At 36.2% G+C, this 22412-nt stretch overlaps 1 protein-coding gene across 1 annotated transcript; it reads right to left on the minus strand.

The window, feature by feature from the left end:
• Positions 1 to 1016: 1016 nt before the first annotated feature.
• LOC135196117 (uncharacterized) lies at positions 1017 to 11096 on the minus strand. Its single transcript, XM_064222588.1, has 7 exons — positions 10956 to 11096; positions 8906 to 9015; positions 6683 to 6864; positions 5864 to 6058; positions 3126 to 3221; positions 2080 to 2244; positions 1017 to 1789 (listed from the first exon to the last, which is right to left on the minus strand). The coding sequence occupies exons 1-7, from the start codon at positions 11042 to 11044 to the stop codon at positions 1637 to 1639; spliced, it is 990 nt and encodes a 329-aa protein (XP_064078658.1). The 5' UTR covers positions 11045 to 11096; the 3' UTR covers positions 1017 to 1636.
• Between the last annotated feature and the right edge of the window lie 11316 nt (positions 11097 to 22412).

The raw sequence follows: 22412 nt of genomic DNA on the forward strand, positions 1-22412 counted from the left end.
CACTGAACGAGAAACTTTATGAAAAACCATCTCTAGGAAATATTCGAAGGAAAGAACTTTCCTTTGCTTTTTCAAAGAGATAATCCCAAAATGTTGTGATTAACGAGGTTATTACAGAGAGCATTATGTTCCAGTATCGCCTAAGTTAATTTAAGTATATCTTAGTTTAACCAGAACACTGAGCTGATTAACAGCTCTCCTTGGGCTGGTCCGAAGGATTAGATATTTTTACGTGACTAGGAACCAATGGGTTACCTAGCAACGGGACACCCACAGCTTGTTGTGGGATTCGAACCACATTATATCAAGAAATTAGTTTCTAATCACCAGAAACAAGTTTCTCTGATTCCACGTTGGCAGAGCGGCGAATCGAACTCGGGACTACCGAATCGGTAGGCGAGCACGTAAACCACTCGTCTAACGAGGAACTTCCAGTATCTCCCAATCCCACAGTTTTCACGCCGTGTATTTTGCAATTAAGTTTGGCACTGGCTATATTGTACTTAGGCCTCCACAGTAATTTTTAGGCGACCTCCAGTACAAGACAAGTGACTCGTAGCAGAATTGGACCAGCTAGATAGACATCAGTGAGCCTATCACATTTGAAGCCCTCATCATTTTTATTTTTACGTTAAACATATTTTTCATCGATTTCCCTATTGGGCCTTTTTTACTTTCGCAACTCGACATAAAAAAATTAAAATTCACAAGGTTTAATGTAACCTGTGAATTCCTAATACAGAATTCATTGAATACCTACTTTTGAAGGACATCACTCAAGTTTCCTTTAGCGCCTGGTGTGAATAGAATTAATTTTATAATTTCATTGATAAATTTTCAAACTAAGCTTTCACTGAATTCCTGGTGGCTTTGCTGATTGATCCGACTATAGAATAACGCCATAAAATTGGTTTTAATTAAAAACATCTTTGAAGGAATGAACTCTGAAGCATATATACCTTATTCTGCTGAGAAAGTAGAGGTGCAATAAAGCTATGTTGTCAAAGGGACCAGACTTTATTGTTTTTGGGTCATAATATTTTTGTTATATACTTTATTTTCCCAAATGATAGGCATAGTAGTGTTTGTTATTGCTAAGAAACCAAAAATACATATTTTCATTACTGAATAAAAGCATTGTTATCAGCATAAGAAATTTTTATAAGCTGTGCTACATATACTAAAATGCATCGTAAATTTAAGAACGAAGGAAAGGTATTTTTTACAACTATATTGCTGATTTCGTCAAAATCACCAATAATCACAAGTCAAACTTAGTATTTCATGCTCTTTGGTTATTCTTATTTATTATATGTTGTTTTCAATTAGTCGTCAAGCATGATATCAGTCTTAGGAAAACCAGGAATATGCATAAATCTCAAGGTAACTGGATCTCAACCAAATAATTTGACCCTTGATGATAAACGAAAATTGAGAAGTATGAAGATGCTCCTAATTCAAGGAAGAGCATTGAAAGTCCTTAATACACCCCATGAACATCGTACATTGAACACTGCATTAAATTTTCACTTAAGAAGAAACTGCTCCAGGAAAAGGGACCTCAGATAGACCAGGGATGTTTATGACGTCCTAGCTCCTTTGGAGGATTAAACCCTTCAATAAGCACGCCCGTCTTCTAGAGATCTCTTCGTGCATCGAATTTAATCAAAACGAAGATGCCGTCCTTTGGGCTATTACCAAATACTTTCTTCACGACCATGTTCCTTTCCAGGAAGTAGCCACCGAGTTCGGATCCAATATCTGCGCCACCTGCGCGTATGACGATCATCTGTAATAAGATATTATTAGTAATGAAATCAATCATAATGATTTTCCATAAATGAAAATGCTTGTATTAGTGATGTGAGAATTTCATCTCCAACGCTTGATTGCAAAAAAGTCTTCGTCTTCGTTTTTGTAAGAAAAGTAACATAATCTTTTATCTCAGATCCACAAGTAGTAGGCAGCATATAGATTCAGTAGGCTTAAAAATAATTCAATTAGGGTTTTTGACAGATAAGTAAAATAAGATAGCAAGTTAAAAAGTTAATCCCACGTCTGAATTGAGTTCTAACCTACCTCAAACTCCGGGATCTGCTCAAGTTTGGTGCTGATGAGGACGTCTAGATCAGAACCCGCCATGTCCAGAATGAGAAGATCGATTGAACTCCTTATGTCGGCCGCGTAGACTAAATTCTCTAGCGGGATACACTGGGCTTCAAAGACTTTGTATTCGGTAGATTCCTATGCAATAAATGTTTTCAGTAAGACATAATTCTTTACAAAAGATCGAATCGTAAAAAATAACATTAAATATACCGATTTGGGATCGGTGAGGCGTAGTGCTGATTTATGCATTGACATCTCACCCATAAGTTTGTAGTAATGAATATGTACAACTCATTTTAGTGGATAATCTCGGCGACACTTAGTGGTGTGGCGTGAGCTAATAGACTTTAATTCATTCTTCCCTTAGATATGTGTAACACGGGAATATAATTCCAAGGTTTGAAATGAAAACCAAACATATTCTAAGAGAATTCAACTACCTGAATTACTGTGGCAGAAAATATAGCTTACGTACGTTATTAAAATCAAGCAATTTAAACAAACAAAATCCCAAAGAAAAATTAGATGAACAGCCTAAACAACATTAAAATAATATCTTATAAAATGCAAATCTAAACTAACTGTTACATGCAATAGATTTTTGCCAAGCAACCCTGTTTCAGAGGGTAATGAACGTTTACTGCAAAAATACTAATTAAAGTTCTGCTTTTCCGTATATAATGTGATTTCTACAACAGGTCCAGTTGTATGTTGGAACTTTGATGAACTGGAGGGCCCCCATTAAATTTAAAAAATAATATGTCAGTCATCTGTTAAAAGAATGTTTTATTTGAACACAAAAGTGCATAGAACAAAAACAAACTCAAAAGAGAGGATATTATCCGTCTCATTCATTCCTTTGCTAATGAATTTCCTTTTCTTTTCAAAGACTTTCATACCGCTAGTCTCTCTTGGCAGGTTACCGACAATGGCTTTACTCTGAAGCAACCAAAGCGCGCAAGGCCCAGGAAAGAAGTGGTGATGTAGCCAAGCCCCAGCATAATCAGACATCTTACCTCTTTGTCATCTAGTTGATCCAGCTTTGTTCTACCGAGAGCCTGGACAGTCTGCAGCTCCGTTGACATTTCCCTGACAGGGTAGGAGAGCTTCAGCTGTGGATGTAAAATTGACAAAAGATGTAAGCAGTCAATATAATCTTGGATAACCTCAAGGATACAGATTTATGAAAGTCGTCTAAATACTGTGCGAATAAGTTAAGTGAGTTAAAGATGAGACTTAACCTGGTGTCCTTGGTACCCCATAACCCAAAAGGAGGAAAAGGAAGTCAGGAGAAAAATGAGTATTAACTCTTCTTTCTCCCTGTTCCCTTTCCGACTTCATATTTTCATTAATTACTCAATCTTATCATTTTCATTTGTATGGTGTTTTTACGTTGCATGGATCCAGTGCTTATTCAGCAACGGGACCAACGGTTTTACGTGACTTCCGAACCACGTTGAGAGTGAACTTCTATCACCAGAAATCCACATCTCTCACCTCCTCAATGGAATGGCCGAGAATCGAATCCGCGACCACCGAGGTGGGATGCAAACACCATACCAACCACGCCACTGAGGCACGTTCAACCTTCTCGTTACATGGCAAAGAAAAGGAGACTGTTCACTGTTTTTTCAAGCATATCAATTATCTCCAGGGTGGAGACAGTGTAAGGCTAACAAATTCGTCCCAATATATATATATATATATATATATATATATATATATATTATATTTTATATATATATAAATATATATATGTATCTATATATATATATATATATATATATATATACATATATATATATATATATATATATATATGAATATAATATAACTGTAATAGCCACAATGTCCTCTTAACTTCTCAAGTTCTTTGCTCATTTTTGGATACACTTGTGACTACAAAGGTTTGAGATCCAACTTTCAAAGAGGTACTTTCCTTCGTGGCTTTTGCCTTTATATATATATATATTTATATATATATATATATATATATATATCTATATATATATATATATATATATTATATTATATATATATATATATAAACACCACGTTCCAAATTTTCGTGATTCAGTTATAGGTGTGTATGTAAACATGGGCATACGTACGTGTACGTGTACGCAGAACGAGAACGAGCACTTCCTCCTTAAGTGATATCAGACAGTCTGAAAGGATGTTAATAGAACTGACGACAAACAAGATTACGATGAGTGTAAGAAAGGACATCCTCACCGGATGTGAGTAAGGGCTTCACGCAGCTCTTAGATGACAAACACCGGTTTCTTAGCGGTCAAACAGGTCCCAGAGGCATTATTTAAAATGTAATGTAGGAAATACTGAGGGATTCGTCCTACTCATGATGCAAAAATGAATTGGAGTTTCAAATCTATTTTACTAAAGTACAGAGCATTTGATTCAGCTGTGTTCAGTTATCGGGGGTGAGGCGCCACGTAAGGATGGAAATTACGATCACGTGAATCTAGACTAAACACATCTACGAATACACAGCTGGGATATCTAAGGAACACGCTAAACTTATTTCGCCGGCCAACTTGCTCAAGGCTTGTGATATCTTTCGACTACATATTGCCAGTTACTAGTTACTATTCTACATAAAATATAAATTCACATTATACACAGAATGTTGATATACTTAAATATTACAGATAAGTCTGATGATTCAGAAAGTCATTCAAATTTTGGTACCGAAGAATAACACTTTGTTCACCTATACCAGTCAGGGCATTTTAATGACTTGAGAAGAAGCTGAAAGAGTATAGAAATAAATACTGTAATGATATTTTGCGAAAACTAGTCATAGCTCATCACTGGGCTTAAAAAATTAGGGACCATCTCACAGTACAATGAGAATTAGTCATAGGTATTAGAAAACAAACTTTTTCCAAAACTGGTAAGAATAAGAACACTTTTCCCCTAGTGTGCTTAGGTTAATGATTGTTAGGGTGGAGTTATAACTAAATATAAAGGAGAGTTGTTAAACAAACTTCTAATCCCCCAAAAATATGCCTACAAAATTACATAAGGCACGGAATTGCTAGAGGTTAATTTAGATGAAGTTGGCTTTATGCAAGCACGTAACTTTGTCTCAAGGCGATCTGAGTATCTGGCAAAGTATAAAAGGTAATATAAGTCCTGGACTTTGTACAACCGACAATGATATGAAGCAGAGTGCTTAGGCCAGAGGATGAAGTGCAAACAAAGCAGAATGAAAATAAAGCAATGGTAGAGGGTAGCTCGATCAAATGAAGGGATAACTTAAGCACCAATTAAAACAAAAAGGAGCATGAATCTTTCTTGAGAAAAAAGGGAATAGCCTGAGGAAGATGACGTTACCTCAGCACATTTAAGCGTGTCGAGATTGTTCTTAGCCTAATTAATTTAATCTATTCGACATTTTTTTAAAGATAATGACTTTAAAAAATGAGAGCAGAATAAATTTACATATCCGTTCCTTTGCCTTCACACATATAGCCAAATAGTAATCGCGTTTCCGATTTGATTTTTAAGAATAAAAACGCACGTCTACAGGAAAAAGAAACACTCTTCCGACTCTACAGCTTTCATCTTTAGGATACTGAAAATTTCAAAAGCATTTAAAAGGAAATAAACATTTTTCAAGTGTTATGCAGCTTAAGATTGACTGTATAGATGACCTCATATTGAGAGTGTGCATAATGAAAAAGGCATTACTAGTTGTAGTGGTATATGTGTTTACAGTGCATTACTTTACCTTTGCTGGATAGGAAAAGGGAGAAACACAAATCTTGGCAGAAGTCGCCTTCCTTCCCTTCTTCAGGAGGCGCTTGTAGAGCTCTTCATTGGGTTCGATCAGTAGGCCCGTCCACCCCAGAGACCTTTCAAGCTCCAAGCTGATGGAGTTATACTCACCATCTCCAGCACCAAGATCGACAAATATTCCGTTTCTCTGGAATGAGAATGAAAATGAATGACTGAAGAAATTAGATCCTTGATGAGTTATTGCCATAACATACTTGTTGAAATACCAGATAAATACATTTTGTTTGAGCTTTTGCAGTTGGTCTGATTGTCAAGTGCATTTTTCTGACCTCCTGTATACAAGTCAGCTAACAAGATGTAAAATCTGTACAGGATTTAAAGTGAGTTATTGCAGCCTGTGACCTCTGTTTCTCATAGATTAAATATCTTTAGAAGGTATGGCATCTGATAGGTATCATATTGATGATGCCAACTTGAAGCGAGCTCACCTTTATTTTCTTAAACATGGGAATCTTTTTTTTTAGGCAAACAGTGACTCTCACAGTCGGCTTTATATATCTCTGATTACCGCAGCCATAAGAACTACCTTATACTCAAAGCGCCATCAACACCGTAAATAAAGAGAGAGAGAGAGAGAGAGAGAGAGAGAGAGAGCGAGAGAGAGAGAGAGAAGAGAGAGAGAGAGAGAGAGAGAGAGAGAGAGAGAGAGAGAGAGAGAACTTTCTGAGAAAAGCGGTCTTGTATCGTACATTCATAGGCGACGCAATTATCGACTGAGGAACTGGAAGCAAGTAATGTTTATATCACTTACCTTATTACTGAAGTGGTCTTTGATGTATCTGATGACTTCATGGAAGCTTTCTTCAGTGGAAGAGAACCCTGAGAGATTGTAGTCTCCCGCCGCTGGAGGCGTGAAAAAGTTCTTCTTCAGATGATTGACCATCGCCTCGTTATTGAATGCAGGAGGCCCCTCCAAGAATTTCGCAAGACATACTGGAAAATTGATGTAAATGATACCGGGATACGAAATTTAAGTAAATAAGTCAAATTAAATCAAATAGAGATAATGAAAGACAAAATAAGTATTTCGTTACTGGTTTTGCTTGCTTTTGCAACGAGAGTTGCTTGCTAATGTCTTCATAATGTCTTATTTGTGTTGAAATTAAATCTTTTAAAACGATTCGGAAAAGTATGGTAGTTTAGCTATCACTGGAACTTGCAACGCTAAATCTGTTCCATTATCTTTACTAAGATCGAGAACTACCAAAACACGTCTTGTTATTAATAACATGCGTTTTCTTTTTCTGAATTTGAAAATCTCTCTCTCTCATCCTCTACTGGTTACTCGTGTAGTTGTGGAAATTGCTCTTTTTTTCATTTCATCTGTCTACGTCTCTCTCTCTCCAAAACATACACGTCATTACCTTCACCCAATATAACATCCAGTCAGTCTCACTATTCAATTCTTTCAGTTATCGTGCACTGTCATTAGACGTATTACATTAATGACATAGCCCGGGTAGCTAGATATTTGTATGCGGATCTCATTACAAGAAAATGAATATTCTTCTATACTCCACAACATGAATGATTTAGCCAGTCATCTTCACCTCTAACATCTTGAATGAAACCTGACTTTAGACTAACACGCTAATCTGGCAGCGTTGTTGCGTGTAAGTTTCAGTCCCTTAAAAGTTATGTTAGCCCTTTTAATTTAACTGTCCTAGTCTTCAGTCAGTTTACTTAAAAATTACTATCAAGGTCTTTAATTCTGCAAAAATAATAATATTGTCGCTACTATATATATATATATATATATATATATATATATATATATATATATATATGTGTGTGTGTGTATAGATATATATAGATATATATATATATATATAATATATATATATATATATATATCAAACGCCGAGAGTTTTACCATGTTATATGCAAAAGTTCTTTGTGTTATTGTTATATTCCTTAAAATATAATTCAGCCCGGCGAGACATTACGTGTTTCTTGCCAACTACTCAAATAGTTTCGTCCTTCTTTCCTCCTACTACAACCTTCAGATTTTGGTAAAAATTTCCTTCTGATCTCCAGGATCTTACGAGGTAAGAAGTACTTGCGAGATGTTTCCTAATTTTTTGCCTCTTCTAAAGTGCTTGAAGCAAGCACGAATATTTAGTTTATTTTAGCTCCTGCAGTAGTAACCATTTCACAATGTTACTTGAAAGACATAATGTTTATTGAACGTCATATGCAATAAAAACTTCATAAGATTCATTGACACATTTTTCAGTCACGCGCCGAGTAATGTACAAGCCAATTAAAAAAATAAGAAATTTTTAAACTATCATGTCAATATATATACACACACACACACACACACACCACACACACACACACATATATATATATATATATATATATATATATATATATATATATATATATATATATATATATATATATATATATATATATATATATATATATATATATATATATAGCATGCTTGTTTGTTTTCAGGTTTTGTACCCAGTAATACCTGTTTCGTTTTTAGGAAACATACGTCCACGCCTTGAAAATGTAGTCGAGTTGAATATAGAATTTAGGCCAAAGGCCAAGCACTGGGGCATATGATGTCATCCTGCGCCGTAATAGAAATTGACAGTAAAAAGTTTGAAATGTGTAACAGGAGGAAAACTTTGCAGTTGCAATATGAATAAAGTGATAGGAGAGAGTGGAAAGTAAGATGAAGAAACAGAATATGAAAGGAGGTACAGTAAAAGGAACGAAAGTGGTTGCAGCTATGGGCCGAAGGCACGCTACAAAGAACCTTAAGTAATGCCTACAGTGCACCGCATGAGTGCACTGACGGCGCTACCCCTCTACGGTGTGTATGAAAATGTTAAACCACACTAATTAAAGGTGTCGTTGTATAGTTAGTCTGCGACACTCAAGCGCGGACAAGTTAGTTAAGTTCAATAACCTGGAAGGAAATGCGAACAACAACAAGCGGTAAATCTGTACAAACCTTGCTTAGTACAAGCAGACTTCGAAGGGCCGAACACCATAGCAGCAAGCTGAAGCAGTAGGACGAGGCCAAATATTCCCAAGACGCACAGGATGGCAGCGCCCACCCACCTGCGAAGGAGAATACCAAGTATTACAGGACCAGATATCATTACGTTGAACAGGTTAGTGTCTGTTTAGTTTAGCAGCTACTGGTATGTTGATTTGCGTTTAGCTCAGTAGTGGACTGTTGACGTCTCTTTAACCGATTAATCCACACGTGAATGTCTCTCTAATTCAAAACCAGTTTGTGGTGGTGGTTCAAGGTTTATTTGTAGGTATAACACCAAAGCGTCACATATTCAAAACAGTTGGGTGGATAGACCCTTCAATATTAAGGTTTTTAATCCACTGAAACTTGTTAATAGCAAATATGGTATAAATGAAAATTAAATCGTTAATAGCACATTGCTATGTTCTTATTTCGAGAGATTTAGATAGGTTCATGGAAAACCGTTTTCGAAGGGAACGTGCTTTAGTTCAATAGAGCTCTGAAACTGCTTTCTACTTCACATCCCCTTTTGAACTACCACCATGGAATTGTTGATTATCATAAGCAAGATGCGTATTTGTTCCTTAAGTTTAAGGCAATAAGAATCAACTACAGCATAGTTTCTTTTTAGTTCGCAATCTCTGCATGTTTTTCCTTGTATTTTTCCTTTGCCTGTAATATTTGCCTGATGGCTAGAGTTTTTTTGACATTCGATCGCCCTAAATTACAACACAGCCACGTAACCAAAATGCTCATCTTATCCTGCACAACGACCTCATCTGACGTCACTTTTCCTTAGCAAGATTATTTTTACTGATAGATTGTAGACTTAGGAACATGCGCTTAAAACACAATCATGATCAATAGGCATAACAAACGTTTCTTTCTCAAGCTTTCATATATTCAATAAATTCACGGTAAGTAGCTGGTATTTGTAGTTAATTATTTCATATAAGGTTAGTACCATTGTGTATTAAAGAAACAATGTTCGTGATTATGTGATCTTTTTTTTTATCTTAAATGCACTGTAAAGTCATGAAGTATGCTACAATTAGATAATCGACAGTAGTGGTAAAGCTGTCGGAGGTAGTAGGCTACACTTAAAAAACAAAATCTCAATTTCATTAGAAGCTGAAGTTCTGACAGACTGTGGTTATTCATCCAACACTTTCAATAGCCAATTTGTCCGGTTGAAACTTATTTAGATAGCAACCCTATTTTGTGGTTTTACTTTTCCTTGTTTAAGATTATTTTACAGTAATGCATCAGACCCTGTGGGGATTGACGTCGTCAGCGGCAATGGTTGACGGTGAAGGCGTGAAGCCCGAAGGCCAAGAAAGAAATAACAAGTTTGTTATATATTGGGCACGTTTCTTAAAAGTACAACGTCACTTTATCTTAATTACCCAGTCAATCATATTTTTTGTCGCCAAAATACCACACAGATACAGTAACCAACATTATATCGTAAATGTTATCGAAACTAAATATCTGAGTTATAATTATACTTGCACGGATGCAAACCAAGTACATTTCAACAGCCAGCAGAAAAGGAATCTTTATTCTTAATAATGTACATCATATTTACCAGTTTACATTAACACTTGCAGAACTGTTTTCAGACATTGAATAGCACCTAAATTTATCAGGCTGATCAAATATCAATCCTTTTCTTTAATTCTCACTTTTGTTAAATTTGCGTTACCCTAAATAAATCTAGTGTGATAATACATTTCATTTATTTACAACAGTCATATCAGTTGAAAATACATAGAATTTACGAACATGGAATTTCAAGGAAAGCATTTATGGGATTAAAGAGTAACAAATCTCATTAGCATGTTTTTCGAGAATTTACGAACATGGAATTTCAAGGAAAGCATTTATGGGATTAAAGAGTAACAAATCTCATTAGCATGTTTTTCGACCATCACAAAATAATCTAACTGTCTCTCCCCCAAGAAGGCGTGGTTGATATAATTATGTTTGATGAGAGTAAAAAAGTGTTTCTAGGACTTACCTATTAGCTTTGGATTTATCGAGAGCCATACTGTATTGACTCGAGCAAGAGAATGGCGAGAGAGAAATGCCGCAGTGGTTAAGGAGCATTTATAGCTGATTTTCCTTTTCAGTTGCATTCGTGGCTTCCCATCACCCTGAGGACGGGCCAACGTCTGTAGAAAACGGGGAACGCGATAAGGTAAACTTCAAGGAATTTCTTATACTAATATGGTAGACTGCATCTTGTTTGTCCGCTACGTTATTCGACGATAACAATCCTTACAAATTACTGTCTCTGGCAGAAAAGGCTTGATAATGCCAACTATGATAAAGAATTATTTAAAAATTATTCTTGATCTCGATTCCCATTTATTACTTGAAAGCGATCTTTGGACCAGTGAATGTTTTATTGTGAAGAGAAATATAGCTGTCTAAAAGATGCAACGAATGGCTTTCCTATATAAAGAAGAACCAGTTTGATAAGGGAGAGTAGTTTGGATTTAGGAAAATATCTCTGTAGCCTATTTAGTAGACCTGAGAAAATATTTAATACAAATCCTCTGGGTGATGAAGAAGGGCACGTACTTTTAATTCAAATATGGGTTTTTGACATAATTTATTTGGTGGATGGAAACTTTTTGTGATACTCATGGGACGTAACTCCTTTTAAGTTATTGCATTCAGAACCTCAAAATAAAAATTTAAAAAAATATATCATGGGAATGTACGTATAGTACGTGAATTCTTTTCATTTGACTAAGCGGCAGAGGTGGTTTTTTTTTTCTTCCTTTTACAAGACAGGAGCATTATCCAGATTCATTCTTGAGCCTCATTTCCTAGCATTTTCTTTTAATTAAATGTGATGCTTGTTAAAACAGTTTTGCAATCTTCTAAGGTTTGAATTTATCCATGAATTATTACGGGGTATCGTATCTGTGAAATAATTGTCAACCGTCTAGCTTAATTTACTAATTGTTTACCTTTGCTTCTGATGCCCTGTTTTCTTTTTATTTTTGTCAGGACTCCACTCCATTTCTTAATCTCTAAGCATCATGTGTATGAAGAGTTTTCTCCTCGGCTTAATTTTCAATTTATTAATAGTATAATTTTCAATATCTAAAAATATAGATTATTTACCTTAACTTTCTTGATTCTTACTGTTGAGAAATGTACTCAAAATAATACTTCCGATTGAAAGAATTATTCTGGAAGAATATGCTTTGTTGCTTTGTTGATGTAGATATGCTTTATAGCCTATATTGAAAATCATTTTAAAAGAACTGAGTCGATTATGGCAGTTGCGATAAATTATTTCGTTCATGTAACGTCACTATAATGGTTGTGCTATCAAATGTTGATAATAATGAGATGCTCTTTTGACTATTTGATTTGGGTTGCACGGTCCGTTCATATATAGGGAAAAAGGTATTCAATATTTCTAGACATTTACTTTGAAGTGTTACCATGGTAACAGTTCTTACTGCTGCACACCAATCAAAACGCCAGTTCCCCTGGTTATCGTAACGATGTGAACAATGTAACCAATCATAGACGCGATTTCGCTTTGTTTACCATGACGTCATAGAAAATAGTTTTGGTATAAAAATGTTCAGTATCTATAGTTATTATCATGAATGTGATAGATTTAACAGAAGATAGAAATATATTAGAAATATATTAAATATATTTTATACTGAGAAAGTGGTATTTTGTAGCTGTATGAATAAAGTTGAAACATAGTTTACCAGCACATAGAATTTGATGAAGACAGACACATCGGTATGGAGCGAAGACGCTTCAGTATTCGGTGTTTATTTCTTATAACGTATACTCTCCTGATACTAAAAGCTTATTGTACCACTCACTGGGTAGTAACAGAAGATGGCAAAATTCAGGCTCAAGTAAGTACGCATAAACGAATGAACAAAAATGTTTACAGAATTTGAGACGTCTGGATGATACCTAAGGTAGGTAAGCTATACCTAGTACCTAGGCTAGGTAGCTAGATGGTCCAAGTGAATTCCTGTCTTAAGGTCGAGTTTGGGACTGGACCTTCTAGTGTTTTGTACACTACGTATTAGACAAATGTAACTTCTGTCATGCCGTAGTTGTGGAATTCTGGAAGCTGTGCTCAGATCACTGGCAAATAGGGTAAAAAACCGTAGGGTCCAGAGTGGACCATGTACGATCAGCTTGGACAATCCCAAAAAAAGTACATTATAACGCATCCTGACATCAGAGATGGGCATCAGTCGCGACTTGTTGTTGGTGAGAAACGGAGCTAAAGACCTCTACTCTCCTTTTGAAGGAAGTATTTTCTCCAAAGTTAGAAATTAATGCCAAATTTTAAGATTTAAACAGAGGGTAGTGAAAACGGTGTCAAACGTAGTGCAAATCTCACCAAAACGTGTTCAACATTTTTACTTACAACTCGAAGTAGGTATTTAGAAGATTGACGCCATCTCGATGTTTACGGAGTCGCTTGTGTCAGTAAACTAACCATTTCCTGTGATAAATCCGCACACCACTTGTACCCACAGATGCTGGGGCACTTTCTTCACAACAAACGGAAAACTTTTTCTCACCGAGTAAACAACTGTTTTGTAGAAGACGACGACGAAGAGTGAACTTCGACAATTTTTTAAATAAATAGTAAAACATCAATATTTTACATATTTATTATGATTAATTTGAAAATATTCGTTATTGAAAAAGTAACTCGATTCTGACTCAAATTTAAGTAATTATTTTTTGGAATTAGAACTTTCTTTTAAGTCCTGTATTATGACGTCACGACATCTTGACTTTCGTACCTATTGTAAATAATTGCTTTACTCAACTTTCTTGCAGAACAGTTTACCAGTTATTCATGCAGATTATCAGCTCTTCATGTAATTGGTATAATCGTAATGCGCATATATATCTTTTATTATTTACTTTTTGGATATATGAAGATGTTTTACTGCCGGATTATCGCCGTAGTGTGACACAATCGTTTTCGGTCCCTGGGCATCTATTTTCGCACCATAAGAAATTATGGGGCCGAATTTTCAATGACCAGAAAGTCGTTAAAAGAGGAAAGTTACCATTGAGGGGCATATGTTTTGATTGAGAAAAATACAAATTTATTCAATAGCTAGCTTGTAAAAAATACTTGATTACAAAAAACTTGATTGACAACTAAGCAGCATACCTACTATGGGTTTCAGAGACAGTGCAAGCACGTTTTTGGGCAATACCTATTTCTGTAACGAACACTCGTATCAGAAAGAGATTTTGCTATAGTGCATTTCACCCAGTGCCGTAATTTATAAGGGTATCGTGAATCACTAATCGTAAAGAATAACGACACTTGTCCTTGTACCAAGAGACAAAAACTCTATTATGCAGAAATGGATACGAACACGCGTATAAAGCTCCACCTACCCTCTCCCCCCCCTCCACCGCCACCCCTGTCCTTCCTTCCTTCGCTTCCTTTCTCTCTCTCTCTCTCTCTCTCTCTCTCATCTCTCTCTCTCTCTCTCTCTCTCTCTCTCTATCTCTTGCCATTCGGTATGTGTTGACCCTCCAAACTGGGTGTAAGACTACACACAAAACGTTGAAATTGGTGAAATTAGGCTATGTATTGGAAGTATATATGCATAAATATTAAAGCAATTTTATCATTATTGCATTACTATGACAACTAGAATTCATGGAAACCGTTTATAATAATGAAACGGCGTATGTGTGAAGCCTCCACTAATGTGGCAACGATGATTTTGCCATTCTTAGCATGCAAACATTAAAGCATGCAAACATTAAAGGTTACATTTATTTCTGGCATACGGTTATTAAAGAAATTCAATACTAAATTATAGACTGAATCAATGAAAGTGCTAGCAAAAACAAAAAGCAAAAAAAAAAACATATATAATCCACTTATCCGTAGTCGTTCCTCTATGGTTTTCGGCAGCCAAATGTACGAAAACGTTAGAAACATTGGATTGTATCTATTTTAGAAATATCTGTAATTTTTCGGGGTAATTTGGTTGCAAAAAAGGGATAATATACATGAATTAAATTAAAATTTTTAAATAACAAAGTAAAGTTGAACTAAATAACTAATAAAGTAAACAATTTAGGGAATAAAACTTTGCAGTTTCGTCGTCTGCTGTTCGTAACTGTGTTTGTGGCGCGCGCTTAGGAACCAGGAACAGCAACTTGTTTAAAGTGCAATGTGGAGTGAATTGAGACCAATCAAATAAGCACTGTGGAGTTTCAGTTGTGATGGCAGTAAGGATAAAAACCACCGATTACAAGGTAAAAATGAATTCAGTTCAAACCATTTCATACTTTCAGTAATATAAGCAACAAAATGTTTTATTGTGCTGATTACAACTGCAATCTTGAGTAAGATCAATAAACGTTACATATATACACTAACATTGTTCAAATGAGTGCTGGGAAGGCTGGGAAAGATGGTGGTCATCACTGATCAGAACCTGTACAACCACACTGTAGCTGCCATATTGGATTTCAAAACTGCTTTAAAAAAATATTTTACGAAGAGCGTCACATGCTTATTTTAGTTTGTATGGGGCTTTCATATATCACATTATGTTGACGAAACTTCAATCTTTTGAATGGTATGCTTGGAGTTGTAATTGTATTCTTGTTTCACCATTTAAATATCGAGTGAATAAGACCTGTCCACCACTGGGTTGGTAGTCGCTGGTGTTTCCCCCTAGATTAGTGGTACTAACCCTACCTATGGGTAAAACACCGCTGTAGGTACAGGCGGACACTAGAGTAAACAACCAGACTGGACTGGCCAATTCACTGACTACCGCGTAATTTGGCCACCCCCTCCAAAAAAAGTAGGGGGAAACCCCAGCGATTACCACCCTTTATCACGGTGGACAGGTCTATTCACATCGATATTTAAATGGTGAAACAAGAATACAGTTACAACTCCAAGCATACCATTCAAAAGATTAAAGTTTCGTCAACATAATGTGATATATGAAAGCCCCATACGAACTAAAAATAAGCATGTGGCGCTCTTCGTAAAATATGTTATCAAGGCAGTTTTGAAATCCAATATGGCGGCTACCGTGTGGATGTACAGGTTCTGATCAGTGACGACCACCATCTTTCCCAGCCTTCCCAGCACTCATTTGAACAATGTTAGTGTATATATGTAACGTTTATTGATCTTACTTAAGATTGGAGTTGTAATCAGCACAATAAAACAACATTTTGTTGCCTATATTACTGAAAGTATGAAACTTTTTATTCCCGGGGTCATGGTTTGAACTGAATTCATTTTTACCTTGTAATCGGTGGATTTTATCCTTACTGCCATCACAACTGAAACTCCACAGTGCTTATTTGATTGTTATTATACACATTTTGGTCTCAATTCACTCCACATTGCACTTTAAACAAGTTGCTGTTCCTGGTTCCTAAGCGCGTGCGCCACAAACACAGTTACGAACAGCAGACGACGAAACTGCAAAGTTTTATTCCCTAAATTGTTTACTTTACTCGTTATTTAGTTCAACTTTACTTTGTTATTTTCATGTATATTATCCCTTTTTTGCAACTAAATTACCCCGAAAAATTACAGATATTTCTAAAGTAGATAGAATCCAATGTTTCTAACCTTGTCATACATCTGGCAGCCGAAAACCATAGAGGAACAACTACGGATAAGTGGATTATATGTTTTTTGTTTTGCTTTTTTGGTTTTGCTAGCAATTTTCATTGATTTAAGTGTATAGGCTAATAGTATTTTGAATTTCTTTAATAACTGTATGCCAGAAATAAATGTAACCTTTAATGTTTGCATGCTAAGAATGGCAAAATCATCGTTGCCACATTAGCGGAGCTTCATACATGTCGATGCATTATTATAAACTGTTTCCATGAATTCTAGTTGTCATAGTAATGCAATAATGATAAATTGCTTTAATATTTATGTATATATACTTCCAATACATTGCCTAATTTCACCAATTTCAACGTTTTGTGTGTAGTCCTTATACCCATTTTGGAGGGTGAACACATACTGAATGGCAAGCAGAGGAGAGAGAGAGAGAAGAGAGAAAGGAAGCGAAGGGAACGAAGAAGGAAAGGGGTGGCGGTGGAGGGGGGGGAGGGGGGGGGAGGGTAGGTGGAGCTTTTTACGCCTGTTCGTATTCATTTCTGGATAATGGAGTTTTTTGTCTATTGGTACAAGGACAAGTGTCGTTATTCTTTATGATTAGTGATTCACAATACCCTTATAAATTACGGCACTGGGTGTAATGCACTATAGCAAAATCTCGTTCTAATAAGAGTGTTCGTTACAGAAATATTGCCCAAAAACGTGCTTGCACTGTCTCTGAAACCCATAGTAGGTATGCTGCTTAGTTGTCAATCAAGTTTTTTGTAATCAAGTATTTTTTACAAGCTAGCTATTGTATAAATTTGTATTTTTCTCAATCTAAACATATGCCCCTCCATACTAACTTTCCTCTTTTAACGACATGCGTAAAAAGCTCCACCTACTACCACACACCCCCCCCCCCCCCCTTACCACTGCCACCTGTCCTTCCTTCGCCTCCTTCCTTTCTCTCTCTCTCTCTCTCTCTCTCGTCTCTTCTCTCTCTCTCTCTTGCCATTCGGTATGTGTTGACCCTCCAAACTGGGTATAAGACTACACACAAAACGTTGAAATTGGTGAAATTAGGCTATGTATTGGAAGTATATATGCATAAATATTAAAGCAATTTTATCATTATTGCATTACTATGACAACTAGATTCATTATGGAACCGTTTATAATAATGAAACGGCGTATGTGTGAAGCCTCCACTAATGGCAACGATGATTTTGCCATTCTTAGCATGCAAACATTAAAGCATGCAAACATTAAAGGTTACATTTATTTCTGGCATACGGTTATTAAAGAAATTCAAAATACTAATATAGACTGAAATCAATGAAAAGTGCTAGCAAAAACAAAAAAGCAAAAAAAAAACATATATAATCCACTTATCCGTAGTCGTTCCTCTATGGTTTTCGGCAGCCAAATGTACGAAAACGTTAGAAACATTGGATTGTATCTATTTTAGAAATATCTGTAATTTTTCGGGGTAATTTGGTTGCAAAAAAGGGATAATATACATGAATTAAATTAAAATTTTTAAATAACAAAGTAAAGTTGAACTAAATAACTAATAAAGTAAACAATTTAGGGAATAAAACTTTGCAGTTTCGTCGTCTGCTGTTCGTAACTGTGTTTGTGGCGCGCGCTTAGGAACCAGGAACAGCAACTTGTTTAAAGTGCAATGTGGAGTGAATTGAGACCAATCAAATAAGCACTGTGGAGTTTCAGTTGTGATGGCAGTAAGGATAAAAACCACCGATTACAAGGTAAAAATGAATTCAGTTCAAACCATTTCATACTTTCAGTAATATAAGCAACAAAATGTTTTATTGTGCTGATTACAACTGCAATCTTGAGTAAGATCAATAAACGTTACATATATACACTAACATTGTTCAAATGAGTGCTGGGAAGGCTGGGAAAGATGGTGGTCATCACTGATCAGAACCTGTACAACCACACTGTAGCTGCCATATTGGATTTCAAAACTGCTTTAAAAAAATATTTTACAAAGAGCGTCACATGCTTATTTTAGTTTGTATGGGGCTTTCATATATCACATTATGTTGACGAAACTTCAATCTTTTGAATGGTATGCTTGGAGTTGTAATTGTATTCTTGTTTCACCATTTAAATATCGAGTGAATAAGACCTGTCCACCACTGGGTTGGTAGTCGCTGGTGTTTCCCCCTAGATTAGGTACTACCCTACCTAGGGTAAAACACCGCTGTAGGTACAGGCGGACACTAGGGTAAACAACCGACTGGACTGGCCAATTCACTGACTACCGCGTAATTGGCCACCCTCCAAAAAAGTAGGGGGAAACACCAGCGATTACCAACCCTTATCACGGTGGACAGGTCTTATTCACTCGATATTTAAATGGTGAAACAAGAATACAGTTACAACTCCAAGCATACCATTCAAAAGATTAAAGTTTCGTCAACATAATGTGATATATGAAAGCCCCATACGAACTAAAAATAAGCATGTGGCGCTCTTCGTAAAATATGTTATCAAGGCAGTTTTGAAATCCAATATGGCGGCTACCGTGTGGATGTACAGGTTCTGATCAGTGACGACCACCATCTTTCCCAGCCTTCCCAGCACTCATTTGAACAATGTTAGTGTATATATGTAACGTTTATTGATCTTACTTAAGATTGGAGTTGTAATCAGCACAATAAAACAACATTTTGTTGCCTATATTACTGAAAGTATGAAACTTTTTATTCCCGGGGTCATGGTTTGAACTGAATTCATTTTTACCTTGTAATCGGTGGTTTTTATCCTTACTGCCATCACAACTGAAACTCCACAGTGCTTATTTGATTGTTATTATACACATTTTGGTCTCAATTCACTCCACATTGCACTTTAAACAAGTTGCTGTTCCTGGTTCCTAAGCGCGTGCGCCACAAACACAGTTACGAACAGCAGACGACGAAACTGCAAAGTTTTATTCCCTAAATTGTTTACTTTACTCGTTATTTAGTTCAACTTTACTTTGTTAATTTCATGTATATTATCCCTTTTTTGCAACTAAATTACCCCGAAAAATTACAGATATTTCTAAAGTAGATAGAATCCAATGTTTCTAACCTTGTCATACATCTGGCAGCCGAAAACCATAGAGGAACAACTACGGATAAGTGGATTATATGTTTTTTGTTTTGCTTTTTTGGTTTTGCTAGCAATTTTCATTGATTTAAGTGTATAGGCTAATAGTATTTTGAATTTCTTTAATAACTGTATGCCAGAAATAAATGTAACCTTTAATGTTTGCATGCTAAGAATGGCAAAATCATTGTTGCCACATTAGCGGAGCTTCATACATGTCGATGCATTATTATAAACTGTTTCCATGAATTCTAGTTGTCATAGTAATGCAATAATGATAAATTGCTTTAATATTTATGTATATATACTTCCAATACATTGCCTAATTTCACCAATTTCAACGTTTTGTGTGTAGTCTTATACCCAGTTTGGAGGGTGAACACATACTGAATGGCAGCAGAGAGAGAGAGAGAGAGAGAGAAAGGAAGGCGAAGGAACGAAGAAGGAAAGGGGTGGCGGTGGAGGGGGGGGGGAGGGTAGGTGGAGCTTTTTACGCCTGTTCGTATTCATTTCTGGATAATGGAGTTTTTTGTCTATTGGTACAAGGACAAGTGTCGTTATTCTTTATGATTAGTGATTCACAATACCCTTATAAATTACGGCACTGGGTGTAATGCACTATAGCAAAATCTCGTTCTAATAAGAGTGTTCGTTACAGAAATATTGCCCAAAAACGTGCTTGCACTGTCTCTGAAACCCATAGTAGGTATGCTGCTTAGTTGTCAATCAAGTTTTTTGTAATCAAGTATTTTTTACAAGCTAGCTATTGTATAAATTTGTATTTTTCTCAATCTAAACATATGCCCCTCAATGCTAACTTTCCTCTTTTAACGACATGCGTAAAAAGCTCCACCTACTACCACACACACCCCCCCCCCCCCCCCCCTCCACTGCCACCTGTCCTTCCTTCGCCTTCCTTTCTCTCCCTCTCTCTCTCTCTCTCTCTCCCCCTCTCTCTCTCTCTCTCTCTCTCTCTCTCTCTGTTGCCAATTGGTATTATGTTCACCCTCCAAACTGGGTATAAGAATTACACAAAACGTGGAAATTGGTGAAATTACCCTATGTATTGAAAGGAGGAACCAGTTAGAGGAAGGAGATCAAGAGTGAGACAGAGCACTAGATGGAGAGGTAAAGTGAAGGAAGATATGGAGAGAAGAGGTTTGATCAGTCAACGGACCCTTCAGTGTAGGGGTAACGGTGGAAAGAGGAGAAGATTGTTGTGCAGTCCACTTTTATTCTTTTTCTTCTATCCTAACCTGTAAATAAAGTTAAGATCAGCACACACATTTATCAGATATTTATTGAATCATGGAAAACAATGAAAAATGAGCAATTTGTCTGCTTACAGAAGCAGAGATTGGAAAAAGATGAAGGGAACAAAGGGGAAACTTAAATAAACAAAAAACACATCTTAGGGGACACTGATCCCCCATAGAATTTTGAGAAAATTGCAAATCCTTCTTTTGTTAGCTGGTAAACTGCTGCTTTTTTCAGATCTACCAAATAGTGGCTGCTGAAGAGCAAGCGCCCGTGCCAGGTTCCTTCCTGGTTCCTAAGCACTTACTCCACAAACACAGTTGCAGGCACAAAACACTATTTATGTGAGGGGCAGAGCTTTATTCCCTTTGTTTTCTACAATCTCTTTTTCTGTAGGTAGATAAATGCTGTTATTTTATTTTTTATTTTTTAGAAAATGTACTTTGTTTGTAGATCTGTCAAAAGAAGAAATAAAAAATAGGAAAGAAAACTTAAACACACACAAGGGATTACTTTTTTTCTTTCTTTTTCTTTTACCTTAGTCTACTTGGGTTTGTTTGTAGAATAGGTATAGTCTACATGCTACTCCTCTTTTTATGCTTGCTTCTTGTGTGATTTTGATTAATTTAAAATTTTATCAGTTACCAGAGTAAGGAAATGTCCCAGATGAAATAGGACATGAGTTTACTCAGTTTGTGTAGGTTAAGGTACGTATATGACTTTCAACTTCGGAAAGATTGTGGGAGAGCTAGGTTATGACACGCCATTAGAGGTAATGTCATATCAGCTGGAGCTTCAGCGTAGGCAGAAGCCCTCTGTCAAGAAGGTGCTGCTGTGCTCTTGGTTAGGTTATGTTAGCCTAACATAGTTATAATTGACCAGCAGTGGCAAATCAGTGGGTTTTTCTCCTTTGCTGCTGTAATTACTGAACTATGATTGCTCTTACCGCTGAATGATTAAAATCACTTGTAAGCTACTATATTTTATGACAAAGTTATTTAGGTTTTTGTGCAAAGATGTCACTTGATCTGTCAAAATTGGTAGAAACTTTGAGGCCTACATATAACTACAGTATGGAAAAATTATCCAGCAAGAACTGTTTCATCTTGGCCCCCATTGGTAACTGTGTCATGTGTCTACCACTGCTCTTGAAACTGCCTTGCTTTTTAGAAAGCGAGGTTCAAGATTTAGTTATATAATGCACCTCTCAGTTGGCTAAAAGCACCTTATGCTATACGTGGGTATAGTGAAAATGTTTAAATGCACATCAGCATGCACAGGAATTATGCAAAGCATAGCCAAGGAAAGCAGCTGGTGTGTTTGGAGGTTAATATTTGTTTGTCCTTCAAACAGGTTTTCTTAACAGCAGTATGATGCTTCAGCAATTTACGGAGAAGTGCTGGGGTAGTAAAGATTACTGATAAGTTAAGAGTTCAGGTTGAGGTTGTTGTATTTGCATGTGGT

This window comes from Macrobrachium nipponense, chromosome 23, assembly GCF_015104395.2.
Source record: "Macrobrachium nipponense isolate FS-2020 chromosome 23, ASM1510439v2, whole genome shotgun sequence".
Lineage (NCBI taxonomy): Eukaryota > Metazoa > Arthropoda > Malacostraca > Decapoda > Palaemonidae > Macrobrachium > Macrobrachium nipponense.

Bases quoted from the DNA above. Each gene is read 5' to 3' on its own strand.
- LOC135196117 (XM_064222588.1), bottom strand. From the start codon at position 11,044: ATGCTCCTTAACCACTGCGGCATTTCTCTCTCGCCATTCTCTTGCTCG. The intron at 2,245-3,125 runs GTAAGATGTCTG...TTTATTGCATAG, and splicing joins ATCAACTAGATGACAAAGAG to GAATCTACCGAATACAAAGT. The intron at 1,790-2,079 runs GTAGGTTAGAAC...ATCTTATTACAG, and splicing joins AGCAGATCCCGGAGTTTGAG to ATGATCGTCATACGCGCAGG.